This window comes from Rhinolophus sinicus, chromosome 8, assembly GCF_057876585.1.
Source record: "Rhinolophus sinicus isolate RSI-liver-muscle chromosome 8, RSI-T2T, whole genome shotgun sequence".
NCBI classification, from domain to species: domain Eukaryota; kingdom Metazoa; phylum Chordata; class Mammalia; order Chiroptera; family Rhinolophidae; genus Rhinolophus; species Rhinolophus sinicus.
Window position 1 is genome coordinate 48766424 of NC_142508.1, and position 13218 is coordinate 48779641.

Below are 13218 nucleotides of genomic sequence, written 5' to 3' on the forward strand. Positions count from 1 at the left end.
AGCCCTGCAGGTTTGTTTGTTGATGGGGTCTCCCGCTAAGTGCAGCTGTTCCCTTCCCCCTAAACTGAGGCTCTGTCAGAATACAAGACGACCGGCCTGAGGCTTGTTCTAGTGAGGTGTCAAAATCCACACCGGGGCTCTGGCTGTATTCCCCCCCCCACGCACACACACACACGCACACGCACTCCTGTTGCTGTGGGAATTTTGTCATGTTATTTTTTTAATTATGGAAATTTCTAACATTTACAAAAATAAAAGACTGGTATGATGAACAAACTCCCGTATACCCATCTCCCAACCTTGTTTCATCTCTTCCCTCCACCCACTTTCCCCATCCGCGCAGATTATTTTAAAACAAACCCCAGAGAGCAAATCATTTCATCCATCCATATATACGTGTTTCTACAAGGATGCTTAAAGAATTCACGCCTTAGAAAGCAAATGATTTCTTAACATTGATGTAGTATCCTGGATGTCACTCTTCAGCACATTGCTTCAGGGAACCAGAAAGAAGTGGAAAGACTCCTGAGCCAAGAAGACCAAGATAAAGATACCATCCAAAAGATGTGCCACCCTCTGTGCTTCTGTGATGACTGTGAGAAACTTGTCTCCGGGTAAGAGGGGCCTCGTGGAGGCTCAGTGTGCCTGGACGCGGGTACCGGGGCCTGGATGGAACTTTTCCACTTCTTTGCCATGCAATTTTGAATGAGGACTTATCCTGGCTGCACTCAACTCTCTCTGCTATAAAGTGGGGGCAGTAATCTCTGCCTCTTTCGAGCATCAGATGGAATAAGGATGTAAAAATAGTTGGCATGCCACTGGGCTGGATGCCCGGGTAGGCAGGTGTAGGGCCCCTTAATCTTGTCAGGCTGTTTTAGTGGAGGCCCAGGCCTAGAGAAGAGTGGGGCTGGGTGAGGGATGCTGGAACTAGATGCCTCAGTTCCTTACCCTGCAGGAGACTGAGCAAGGGGTGGATTATCTCTAAGGCACTGTGGGAGAGGCCCAGTTTGGATCAGACCCTGAGATCCAGCTTCCAGTGCCAGGACCCTGACATCCCAGCCTTGTCAGGGAAAGGCTTCACCATGCCATCCCTAGGGTGTTCTTTTCTGTATCTTCTCTCTGTTTTAGGAGGCTGAATGATCCCTCAGTTGTCACTCCATTCTCCAGAGATGACAGGGGTCATACACCACTCCACGTGGCTGCCCTCTGTGGTATGTGGTCTTGGGTTGGCATCTGTGGGTTGTCAGGGCAAAGGGATGGAGCCAAGGGTGGCCCAGCAGAGGCCAGCTGACGGGATTGGGGGGCAGTGAGTTGGCGTGGTGGAGAGGGCTGCTTCACGGCACACCCCCGGGGCTTTCCTGGAAGAGAAGGTAGCAGACGGTCCACAGGCCTGATGTGCTGATTCCAGGCTAGAAGAGTGCATGTCCTTGCTCTCACTGTGTGGACCCCTGGCGCTGCCCTGGGCCAGTGGGCTAGGGAGGGAAGGCTTGAGTCCCAGCTATGCCAATGGTCTTAGAATTGGGTTCTTACATCTCTTTAAAAAAAATACCTTTACTGTCTTTTAAAGTGCATATTCAAAGTAGAAAACACAGCACTTCTCCAGTATCGCCTGCTATCCTTCTATCTGCCAGAGACAATTTTGATTTATGAGTGTTTGGAATTTCCACATGCGTGTGTATATGAGTACAAAATATGTGATATTGTGGGGAATCATACTTTTCTGTATGCGTTTTTTTCTTTTCTGTTTTTCTTTCTTTCTGTGCTTTTTTTTCACTTGGCAATGTATAAGAACATTTCTCGTTGTCAGTATTTTTTTTAATGGTTGCACAATATTCCATCCTGTGAATTGATAAAGCATGGACTCTTCTGTGGACATCTGAGGCTCTTTTCCACTACCCTCTGTTGCTAAGAAGTGGACTGGAGCCGTGTCCCCTCTAAGAGCCACCCAAAGTGCCCTGAATCTACAGTCTGACTTGACATTAGCTCTGGTTCCTCTCAAGCAGAAAAATAACCTCTGGGCGTGTTTCACGCCAGGGAACAAAAGGGTAAAATCATGTGGCTTCACGCTTAGGGTTTGGAAAGCGTCTTCTCTTTCCTTCTCCATCCTGAAGTCCTTCTGTGCCGTAGGGCAGGCATCCCTCATTGACCTCCTGGTTTCCAAAGGCGCTGTGGTGAACGCCACGGACTATCACGGCTCAACTCCACTTCATCTCGCGTGTCAGAAGGGCTATCAGAGCGTGACGGTAAGCAGTGGGGTGACAGTGCCACGCCTGTGGGTTCACTCAGGTGAGCAAGGCTCTGCATTTTGACTTTCCAATCGTGCCAGCCACGCTTCTCTGTCCCACACCGGCTGTGCCTCGGCCACAAGGCTGAGGCCCCTCCCTGGGCGTCCGCTGCACAAAACTGTTAGGTCAAGATTTGAAATGGCTGATAATCCAGGGAAGAAGCGGGGGGCTGTAGACTGTAATCTCTACACTTTTTAAAAGGAAGAATGAGAGTGATGCTACCATTTTAACTGTAGTGTAGGTAAATAAGATTGAAAGGGGAAGCAGGTGACCGCCCCCTTATGAGACTCCAGGCCTCACCTCCCGAGGAAGCATGTGCTGGGCCTTGCGGTCTTGCTGCTGTTTGGTCATCTGGTTTCTTCTCTCCTTTGGAAGCTGCTGCTGCTGCACTACAAAGCCAGCACCGACGTGCAGGACAATTATGGCAACACCCCTCTCCACCTGGCCTGTGCTCACGGCCACGAAGACGTAAGTGTCCTCACTGCTCTTGGCTGTCGAGCCGTTCTCACTCGTGGAGAAATGTGAATTTCTGGTTATTTCGGTGTAGTATGTTCATGTTGGTGAGGATTGGACGATGTAGTGTGTGTTTTGGGTTTTTTTTGTTTGGTTTTTTTTATTAAAAGAATTTTGAAGTTTATTACAGATGTTATATTGAAATAACACACCTGAAACATAATTGTCCATTATCTTATCGTAAAATTCAGTCATTTTCAGTCGTCCCTGCTGCCATCTGGGTCTTACCTTTGTTCACATTCAGTTTTTACCTTTTACTTTTTTATGGTTATATCAAGGTGTTTTATAATTTCCATTTTCACTTACTATTTATCTGTGTGTGTTATTTTTTTCTTAACCACTCTCTCTCTCCTCTTCCCCTACCCCTTCTCTTCATAGTAATATTCAGGAAGATTTTAGACATACGTAGGATTGAAGCTGGGTTAGGTGGTTGATGTGCAAAAACAAGATCATACCCTACACGTTTATGTGCAACTTGCTTTCCTAAACAATCATTACGGAAATCCTCTAGGTCAATAAATATCAATCAAGCCCGTTCTTTAACCGCTACACAATGATCAGTTACGTGTGTTGTGTTCCCAAGACCAGCCCCTGGTTCAGTCAGTTGTGACAACACATTTGAAGTGTTGTCCACCTGGGCGGCTCATTAAAGACTCAGAACCCAAGAGTTTTATTGGAGGTGCCACAAAAACACCCTCTGCCTAGTATGTACCAAAATTCTGGACTCCCAGAAGGAAAGCAGGTGTTCAGCATAAACCACATTATTGTACAAACAGTTCAGACACAATGAGCTCCTCTTATCAGTGAGAGGATTGTAGGCCCCCGCCCCAAATCCAAGCCCCCGAGGAACATTGCAAGTCGGGGGTCAGCCTTGCGAGCAGGCTATGGCCTCAGGCCTGTTGTGGTAACTTCTTTCTGCGCATGGATACGTCACAGTTTATGTAGCCATTTCTTACTGCTGGGCAGTTGGGTTCTTGGAAAAAATGGTGTGTCCTCATCAGGTAAGCTGGAACCCTTGAGTTATAGCTCCCTGTTACTGTCCATTTGCTTGGTGAGTGGAGCCCTGATCAAACTGGGACGTGGACCGAGGCTGTGGAGCGCACAGATGTTGTCTGAGGCTTGGCACGTGAGTTTCAAGGATGGTGTTTCCCAATTTCTTTGCAGTGTGTGAAGGCTTTGGTGTACTATGATGTGCAGTCGTGCAGACTGGATGTTGGTAACGAGAAAGGAGACACTCCCCTCCACATCGCTGCGCGTTGGGGTTACCAAGGCATCATTGAGACGTTGCTGCAAAATGGAGCATCTACAGAGATCCAGAACAGACTGAAAGAAACTCCCCTCAAGTGTGCATTAAACTCAAAGGTAGATTTTTTTCTTCCTTTCTTTTCTTTCTTTCTTTTTCTTTTTAAATCTCAAAGCAGCAATATGGCTTTTAAAAAATCAATGTCCACAGATTAGGTCTTGGCATGCTGGACAAGCTGCATTAGTGCCTGAGGACAACTTGGCCTGTACTCTCTCTGCTGCATTTGGGACGTGGTTGTTAATGGGTTTTACTTATTCATATTGTTTTGAGTTTTCCTAGCAGGTTTTCTCTGTGTTATTCCACTCCCAGCAGAGTTTGCCCTGGCTTCTGAGTGCTGCTGGTTTATGAGCAAATGGAGTGGATGCAAACGGGACAATGGCACCAACCAGGGACAGCCGGGAAAGGGGAAGTGGCAGGGAGCAGGGAGGGTCAGGGCTCTATGTCCCTCTGATGTGGCCAGTTTTGAACATCATTGGGTGATGTGTTAATGAACCACTCATCCTTTCCTGGTCGTGATTTCTGGAAACATGTAATTTTTGGCAACATGAGAAAGTGCTCTCTTCAAGAGTGGGTGGGAGTTGAGGGCAGCTCAGAGAGACCAGTTCTTTGTAGCCCTTCTCCCAGCAGCAGCTCTGGTGGAAGGCTTGCCTTCAGAGAAGCATGTCCGGCCAAATGGCCAGAGGACACACAGGCCATGTGCACCGGAAGCCCCAGGTCCTCAGACTGCTGTGTCCAGAACATCAGAGACGTGTGGCTCCCATAAGCCATTCCGTTTCAGTACAGGTTTCCAGTTGCCTCCCTTTGCTCAGGCCCTACTTTCTGCCTCTTGATGGTTGCCTGGCTTCCTTTTATGGTTCCTAACTATCTCCTAGGGAGCTCTTTCCATGTGCTCACATGGTCTTCTGAGAAAAGCACCGTTGTCAAAACCACTTTATTGAGGTATGGCTGACGTACAAAAGCTGCCCATACCTACTGCACAGGCACACTTCAGAGGTAGTGCATGTTCGTTCCAGACCACCGCAGTCAAGTGAACATTGCCATAAAGCAAGTCGTAATCTTTCTGCTGGTGGAGGGTCTTGCCTTCAGTTTGTAAAAAATGCAACATCTGTGAGGCACAATAAAGTGACGCGCAGTAAATGAGGTACAGCTGTGTACAACTTGATGTATTTGGAGATAAGTACACACCCGTGAGACCATCACCACAATCTATGCCATAAACGTATCCATCACCTTCTAAAGTTTCCTCCTGTTCTCTCTATTATCATTATTTCTGTGTGTGTAATAAGACCACTTAACGTAGCTCAGTGTTTGAGGTCCTAACCTCTGCTCCTTACCTGGGGTGGGGTGGGGGGCCTGAGCTATACTTCCCGTGCACGCACAGGGTCTCAGCTTTGTAGCAGCCAGAGCTGATAGGACTGGGCAGTGCCCTCCTTGGCCTGAGGTGGCCTTGAGAAGCTGCGGGCTCCTTTGCCACTGTAGCTTCCATCAAAGTCCCCTTCCCAAGGGAGGTCTACAGAGGGAAGGAACCAACTGCCTGCATGGTTCGGCTCTGAGCTGTTCCTGCGTGAGACCCACGGGTGCCAGGGGGAAAGCCACACTTTATCCCTGTGGACAAACAGCCCGGGGCTGTACAAGGCAGCCTTAGAGGCCCCTCCTGTGGCCGGGCTTCTCTTGTTGTCTGAGCCCGTTCATGGGAAGTACCAGCTCCTCCCGTCAGACAGAAGGAGTGGGGTGGCAGAAGGAAACCCAACCTTAATCAGTGGGATCCTAAGTAAGTTCCCACCCACTCCGGGCCTTGGTTTCTGTCTGTCCAAGGGTGTGGCTGGGCTGTCTGACCTTCCGAGGAGATGGGCAGGCAGTGGGGTGTTATGGGTGACCGTGCTTCCGGGACCTGTCGCGTTCAGTACTTGTCACCTCCGTCTTCCTAGATTCTGTCTGTCATGGAAGCCCATCATCTGTCCTTTGAAAGGAAGCAGCAGTCTTCAGAGGTAAGTGAACAGGGCGGTGCCCCTTGGCCCTCCTGTGGCCAGGGCCTCCTGGCGCTCACCTGTCTCTTCCTTGTCCGGCTCCCTTGCTGCAGGTCCCCGTGCCCCCCCCGCAGCACTCTGGGGAGTCCATCAGCCAGGGGTCCTCCATCTCCAGCTTCTCCTCTTTGTCGTTGAGCTCCAGACAAGAGGAGCCCAAGAAAGACTACAGAGAGGTGAGTCTCCCAGGTGGGCGGGTGGGAGGAGGGCTGCACGGCCCGTGTCCAGCGCCAGTTAAAGAGCCACTGCCTGACGAGGGCTGGCCAGTCGTCCTGCTCGTCGTCACTGGGACAGCTGTGTCTGCTGTGGCAGAGGTCAGTGCCCTGGAGAGGAGCCCAGATGGCTCTCACCCTGCTTGCCCTTCCTGGTCTGCCTTTGCTTTGTGGGGAGTGTGTGTGTGAGAGAGAGAGAGAGAATATTCTAAGAAAAGTGCAATGAAAGTCACCTATAGGTCCACTGATTTAAGACCATTTTACAAAGTAAATTTTCTCTGCCCTTACTTCCCACTCCATAAGCCCCCCCATTAACCTGATGGGGGTCCTTCCTGACTTGTTGCAAAATCTGTACATTTACATGCAGTCACATACTGTGTTTTGTAAAAGCTGATTTATAGTCTTTTGTTGTTTTTGTTTGTTTTTTTCATTTAATCTGTCTTAGAGCTTGTCCAGTGTCAGCCCACAGAGCAGACCATTGCATGGACGTGCCAGGAATCCTTTGCCTGTTCACCTGTGGGTGGGGAACCCTCACTGACTCCACCTGCCACCCCTCATCCCCTGCTTCCCCCGACCTGCTCTTAGAGGGCCCAGTAAGCTTAGCTCAATGTCAAAGCACAGCAAAGAAAACCAAGAGACACTCTCCAAAGTCTCACACAGACCTGGGATGGTTCTTGGGTGGGGCGTCCCCCTCGTTGACCCCTCAGCTAACATAATGACAGCTGAATACATGTCATTCTGAAGGGGTCCAGCCTCCTAGGAAGTGCTTATGCTTCAAGGTGACCATCCGTCTCGGCCACATTAATAAGCAGTGTTATTCTGTAGACCTTAAACGGTAGTGGGTCAGCGCACTCTGGCACCCTCTCCTATCTGAGCAGTGTGAGGGGTATGTGTGAGAGATACTGAATGAGATGCTGAAACTCCACGAATCGAGACAAATGAAAGCTATTAGGTGTTCAGAATATTGTTTTTATTATTTTATTAACATCATTTTTCTAACATTCTTTTTCTTTTTATTAAGGTAGAAAAGCTTTTAAGAGCCGTTGCTGATGGAGATCTAGAAATGGTGAGTTTTTAGAAGTGCCTTTACAAAAAGCTTGCTCTCGGTTTAAAACAGCTATTTCCTGTGTTTCCTGTGTCCAGTTCAGCGAGGAGCTGTGTGGCCTCCTTGTTCGCGTTCACATAGAAAGTCGTGCATCTAATAAATATTGCGTAATGGTAATGTGACATTTCCACCGCAGATAATGAGGCAAGTGGACATAAAGCCACACACTGAGCACATCCCTGCCTTTTAGACATTCGTACTCCGGGAGGGTGGTGAGCTGTGGGCAAGGAGACCAGCCCATGTCCAATTCACAGAGTGTGGGCCCAGAGCCCGGGCCTACTAGCAGGGAGCAAGGTGAGCAGACAGGATCGTGGGCGAGGAGGAGGGGTGGCAGCGAGGGCAGAGCCCTGAGGGTGTCACATGGCCCTGTGGAAGCTGTGGACGGCTGTGATGCCTGGGCCAGGAAGCTGAGGGCTGTGGCTGGGGGCTCCCAGGACGCACAAGCAGGCATCTGGGCGAGATGGTGCTGGCTGCTTTGGGTTGGCACCCGGCAAGGATGGCCTGGCTGCAGGGAAGGTGTCTGTCCTAACCCTCGCTGTCAGGTCACAGGGCACCTCCATCCTGAGAGTGCTGGAGAGTGGAGACAACCTTCATTAGATTCCCACAGGCAGTTCCCCTGGCTTGCCTGTGGCTTCCCGAGAGGAATTGGTATGTCTTCCACTTTAAAAGGAGGAGTAAATTAGGTGCTTAGCAAATTAGGAGCTCTGAATAAGGCCTGTTGCCAGAGCGTTTTACAATGACGTGTGTGTCACTGAGGATCGAGCTTGAGGTGATGACCATGAGGTGATGAGCAGAAGTTACTGTGCTCTGATCACAACAGCCTCTGGGATATTAAGAATCTGAGTGCAGTCGTTGGTGGATTAGCCTTTGCACTCTGAGGGGCGGACGAGGGGTCCGTACCTGGACGAGGTCACACTGCTCCTCTCACGAAGCCAACCCCAGGAGAACCCAGTATTCTTTGGGGGAAGCAAAGGAGGACTTCTTTAGGCACCCTGAGAGCCATGTGGCGTAGCCTGTGTGGAGAAGCAGTTACGGCTGTCCCTGTGTCATGGCACATCTGCTCTTCTTCTTTGTGTGAGTGGTGAGGGGCTGAGGCCACTCATGAAGGCAGTGAGCAGGGACAAACTGCCCGGTGCCCTGGGGTCACTGTCCAAACCAATCAACACATACCCTCCAACCCCCTGCCCGGCGCCACCTGCCCCTCAGCTCCCTGCGCCCATTCTTGTTCCCCCCTTTTCATCAAGAAGACCTGCCCTCAGCCTGTCCAGCTAGCCTGCTGGGTGGGGCCCCTGAGTCGACACCTTTGGTGTTTCCACCCTGACCGGTGTCTGTTGTCAGGGACGTGGAAGGGACCTGAAGGAGGGAAGTTGGGGGTCAAAGGGGGTCTTCCAGGAACCCTTTGTCAGTCCTTGCAGGCATATGCTGACTTCCTCTGAGCTTAGAACCAGGCCTAGGATTGTATTTACATTGTGTTCTTTTCTCAGACTTAATCTCCTAGAAACTAGTCTTTCCTGGAACATAAATATCACCTGTTTGGGGGTCATTTCAGTGCTCTGACCTGTGGGCTAGTGCATTATAGTGGAAGGGACACTGGCATGGGGTCCCGACCGCCACTTACTAGTTGCGTGGCCCTGAACACGTTGTTGATCTCTCGGAGTGAGGTTTCTCCCAGGTGAAAAGGGAGGGACTGGTTGTGGAAAGCAGGCAGGTAGACAGTGTAAGAGGAGGTGCTCACTAAATGCTTTAGGACCAGGGTCTTGAAGCAGCGCCACTCTGTCCCCTTTTAAGACAGAAGAAAAGAATCTTTAACACAAGCTGCAGACATGGTGGCTCACCCTCTACATCACCAATGAGAGAAATGAGAAAGGTGTGAGCACAGGTGAACCCTGGAATGTTTGTGAGCAGCAGCCATCATTTTTAAGTTACTTTGGTGGTTGAGGAAGTACAGGCCCTGGTTTGGGCATAGTTGAGAGACGGGTATGTGTGTGTGTGTAGAGAGAGTGAGAGAGACAGAGAGAGAGAGGGAGAGAGAGAAACTAGCTTAGAAGGGAGCTAAGGACAAGCTTGAAGTTCCTGTTTCCCTTTATTCTGCCCTGCCAGGTGCGCTACCTTCTGGAGTGGACAGAGGAGGACCTGGAGGATGCAGAGGATGCTGTTGGCGCAGCAGATGTTGAATTTTGTCACCCCCTGTGCCAGTGCCCCAAGTGTGCTCCAGCTCAAAAGGTTTGGCTTTGCTCCTGTTGGAGGCGGGGGCCGTCGCCCTCGGGGACGCCGTCTGCATCTCAGCCAATTTCTGAGGCTGGGAGCAGGGGTCCCAACATGTGGTGGGGACCAGTTAGGTCGGGGTGGGCAGGCGCAGACACTGGTGCAGGGTCTGGCTCAGGCTGCACTTCCTGAACGGGCAGCTTCATGAGCAGGGACAGCCACACGTGCTTAGTGTCTCAGATGCTCTCTGAGCCCGAGTCACTGGCAGGAGTTCACAGATAGACACACCCAAGGATCCCTGTCCGTGTGGCTGCAGCTCCCTGGGGAGGCTGTCCTCGAGTCCCCTGCCATTGCCTGCACTCACGTTGGTACACCCTCTGTGGCAGAGGATGTACCATTCAGTTTCCCCTAATGGTATTACCAGTAGGCTATTGGCGTGGATACAGTGCATCCATGTTGCTCAGATATCCCCCGTTTTACTCGTGTGTGTGTGTGTGTGTGTGTGTGTGTGTGTGTTTAGTTCATTCCATTTTTGTCACATATGCGGCTTTATGTATCCACCACCACATTCAAGGACAGAGCAGGTGGCTCACCACAGGAAGAATCACTGGTGTGGCCCTTTTATCACCGCACCCACCTCTCTCTCACCCCCACCCCACTTTACCTAATCCCTGGCAACCACTATCTCCATTGCTTTGATTTTTATCATTTCAGAAATGTTATATAAACGTAATCGAGTAGCGTGTAACCTTTTGGGACTGGCTGTGTTCACTAGCGTGATTCCAAATTGTTGCATGTATCTAGCAGTTTATTCCTGTATTGTTGAGTAGTACTCCATGGTCCGTGTGTGCCACAGCTTGTTTAACCATTCACCTGTTGAAGGACTTGTGGGTTGTTTCCAGTTTGGGGACATCACAAATCAAGCCGCTGTGTACATTCATGTACAGGTTTTTGGGAGGACATGAGTTTCATTTCTCTAAGATAAATGTCCAAGAATGCAGTTGCTGAATCATATGGCGATTACATGGTAATTCTATGGTTAGTTTTACAAGGAACTGACAAACTGTTTTCTAGAGTGGTTGTACCAGTTTACATTCCCACCAGCAGTATATGAGCGATCCAGTTTCTCCGCATCCTCACCAGCATTTGGTGTTGTCACTGTTTTGTTTTTTTAGCCATTCTGACAGGTGTGTAGCACTGTCTCATTGTGGTTGTAGTTTGCATTCCTTAATGGGTGATGACACTGAGCATCTTTCGTGTGCTTATTTGCCATCTGTATATATTCTTCAGTGAAATGTTTGTTCATTTCCTTTGCCCATTTTCTTTCTGGTTTGTTTATTTTCTTTACTGTTGAGTTTTAAGAGTTCTTTGTATATTCTAGATTCTAGCTCTTTCTCAGATATTTGGTTTGCAAATATTTTCTTTTAGTCTGTAGCTTGTCTGCATCTTCTTCACATGTGTCTTCATAGAGCAAGTTTTTAATTGAGAAGTCCAGTTTATCAATCTTCCTTTTTTTTTTTTAAACAACTTTTTTTGTTTTTGTTTTAAGGAGGGCACAGCCCACATTGGCTTACGTGGGGATCGAACCAGCAACCTTGGTGTTATCAGCACCGTGCTCTAACCAACTGAGCTAACTGGCCACCCCCATTCAATGTTTCTTTTATGGATTGTGCTTTTGGTGTTAAGTCTAAGAACTCTTTGCTTAACCCTAGATTCCAAAGATTTTCACCTGGGTTTTTTTTTTTTCCTGAAAGTTTAATAATTTTGCATTTTACAGTTAAGTCCAAGATCCAGTTTGTTAATTTTTGTACAGGGTGTGAGGTTTAGGTGGAAGTTCATTTCTTTGCCTGCAGTGTCTACTTGCTCCGGCACCATTTGTTGAAAAGCCATCCTTCCACCACCAATTCGCTTCTGGACCTCAGTTGACTGAATCGTGTGGGTCTGTTTCCGAGCTCTCTGTTCTGTTCCATTGGTCTGTCCCTCCACCAGTGCCACACTGTCTTGATTTTTTCAGCTACATAGTAAGCTTAATGTTGGGTAAAGAAAAAGAAACATAACTTATTCTTTGCCAGGGTCGTTTTAGCTATTCGAGAGCCTTTGTCTTTCCATATAAATTTTAGAATAAGCTTGTCTGTGTCTACAAAAACCTTCTTACAATTTTGATAGGAATTGCTTTAAAACTGTAGATCAATCTGGGGAGAAATAAGATCTTTACTATATTAAGTCTTCATGAACATGGTATATCTCTCAAGTATTACGCCTGCTTTGATTTCAACATTTTGTGGTTTTCAGCATACAGATCCTGTCCGTGTTTTGTTAAATGTTTGCTTAGGTGTTTCATTTTATTTTGAGCATGTGTACATAGTACACACTCACATGCTAGCTGTACGTCACCTACTAAGAAGATTAATTTGACTTTGTAAAACAGATGTAGTGGTGTTATGCTTTGTATTAGAAGATAATATTACCGTATTTTAAAAGTTCATGGGTTTCTCTGACCTAAGAATATTTAAGTGACTACATTTTTCATTCGCATGTAGCTTTTCAGTTGCAGGGTAATGTATGTGTTGCCATTTGCCACTTTTGTCCTGTCCCCTTGCTGCTGGATATGTACAGTTCAAAAACTTATTTCCCCTAGGTGGGCAGCTATGAAAAACGTAGAGATTAAAAAGGCAGATGATGTTTCAAAGGATATGATGTGAAGTAACAAAACCCCCAGGTGTGTGAAGTAACAAAACCCCCAGTCAGTGACACTGGGTGGCTAGGGGCGGTTTCTGTATCTCGCTGCTGTTCTTTTATCGTTTTCCTATGCTCTGTTCTTCCCCACTTCAGTTCATTAGTTGTAGCAAGAAGCTGAATTACACATTACAATACCTGTTCAGTTTATTGGATAATATCTTATGTTCTCTGCTCTTTAAAAACCTCTTAATTTTTTCCTTTTTTTATAATTTCTCAAAAAGACACAACACTAAATTGCTTCATATCTGTGATAAAATTAAACCCCCCAAATCCTGCCTTCTTCTAACCCACTGGTGTGTTGAGTTTTTTTGTTAACCTTTAAGTATAATTTATGTACAGTAAAGTGCAGCAGGTCCTCAAATAACGTCTTTTCAGTATAACTTTGATGAGATGCTGTGGAACGTCAACTCTTATTTATATCAATTAGCCTAGGGTAAAATGGGGTTTTTTATATATCATTTTGCTTAATGTCACAGAACCTATGAACAATGTTAAGTGAGGACTTACTGTATATCCATGTAAAGTATACAATTTGGTGAGTGTCCACAGGTGTATAAACCCAGGAAGCCAGCACCACAGTCAAGACACAGAGCCATCCATCATCTCCAAGAGTTTCCTTGTGCTGCTTTGCAGCTCTTCCCTGCCTCCCTCCCTCCCCTGTCCCAGGCTGGGACAGTTTTCAGATGCACATATTGCAGACATTACCACCAATCTGCTGTCCATCACTACAGACACGTTGGCATTTTCTAGAATTCTGTGTGACCGGAACCATGCAGTACACACTCTTTTGAGTCTGGCTTCCTTTACTCAGCAGAATGTTTTCAAGGTCAAT

General features: G+C 47.9%; 1 protein-coding gene across 3 annotated transcripts in view; it reads left to right on the plus strand.

Annotated features, from left to right (window-relative positions):
• The window catches only part of ANKRD27 (ankyrin repeat domain 27), a 49663-nt gene that overhangs the window by 27023 nt on the left and 9422 nt on the right, over nt 1-13218 (plus strand). For all 3 annotated transcript variants that reach the window (XM_074314441.2, XM_074314440.2, XM_074314443.2), the window contains 9 exons: nt 487-614; nt 1129-1211; nt 2128-2243; nt 2661-2753; nt 3963-4160; nt 6030-6089; nt 6182-6301; nt 7359-7403; nt 9543-9665. In XM_074314441.2, the coding sequence (XP_074170542.2) occupies nt 487-614; nt 1129-1211; nt 2128-2243; nt 2661-2753; nt 3963-4160; nt 6030-6089; nt 6182-6301; nt 7359-7403; nt 9543-9665 (966 nt within the window). The remainder of the gene's footprint in view (nt 1-486; nt 615-1128; nt 1212-2127; nt 2244-2660; nt 2754-3962; nt 4161-6029; nt 6090-6181; nt 6302-7358; nt 7404-9542; nt 9666-13218) is intronic.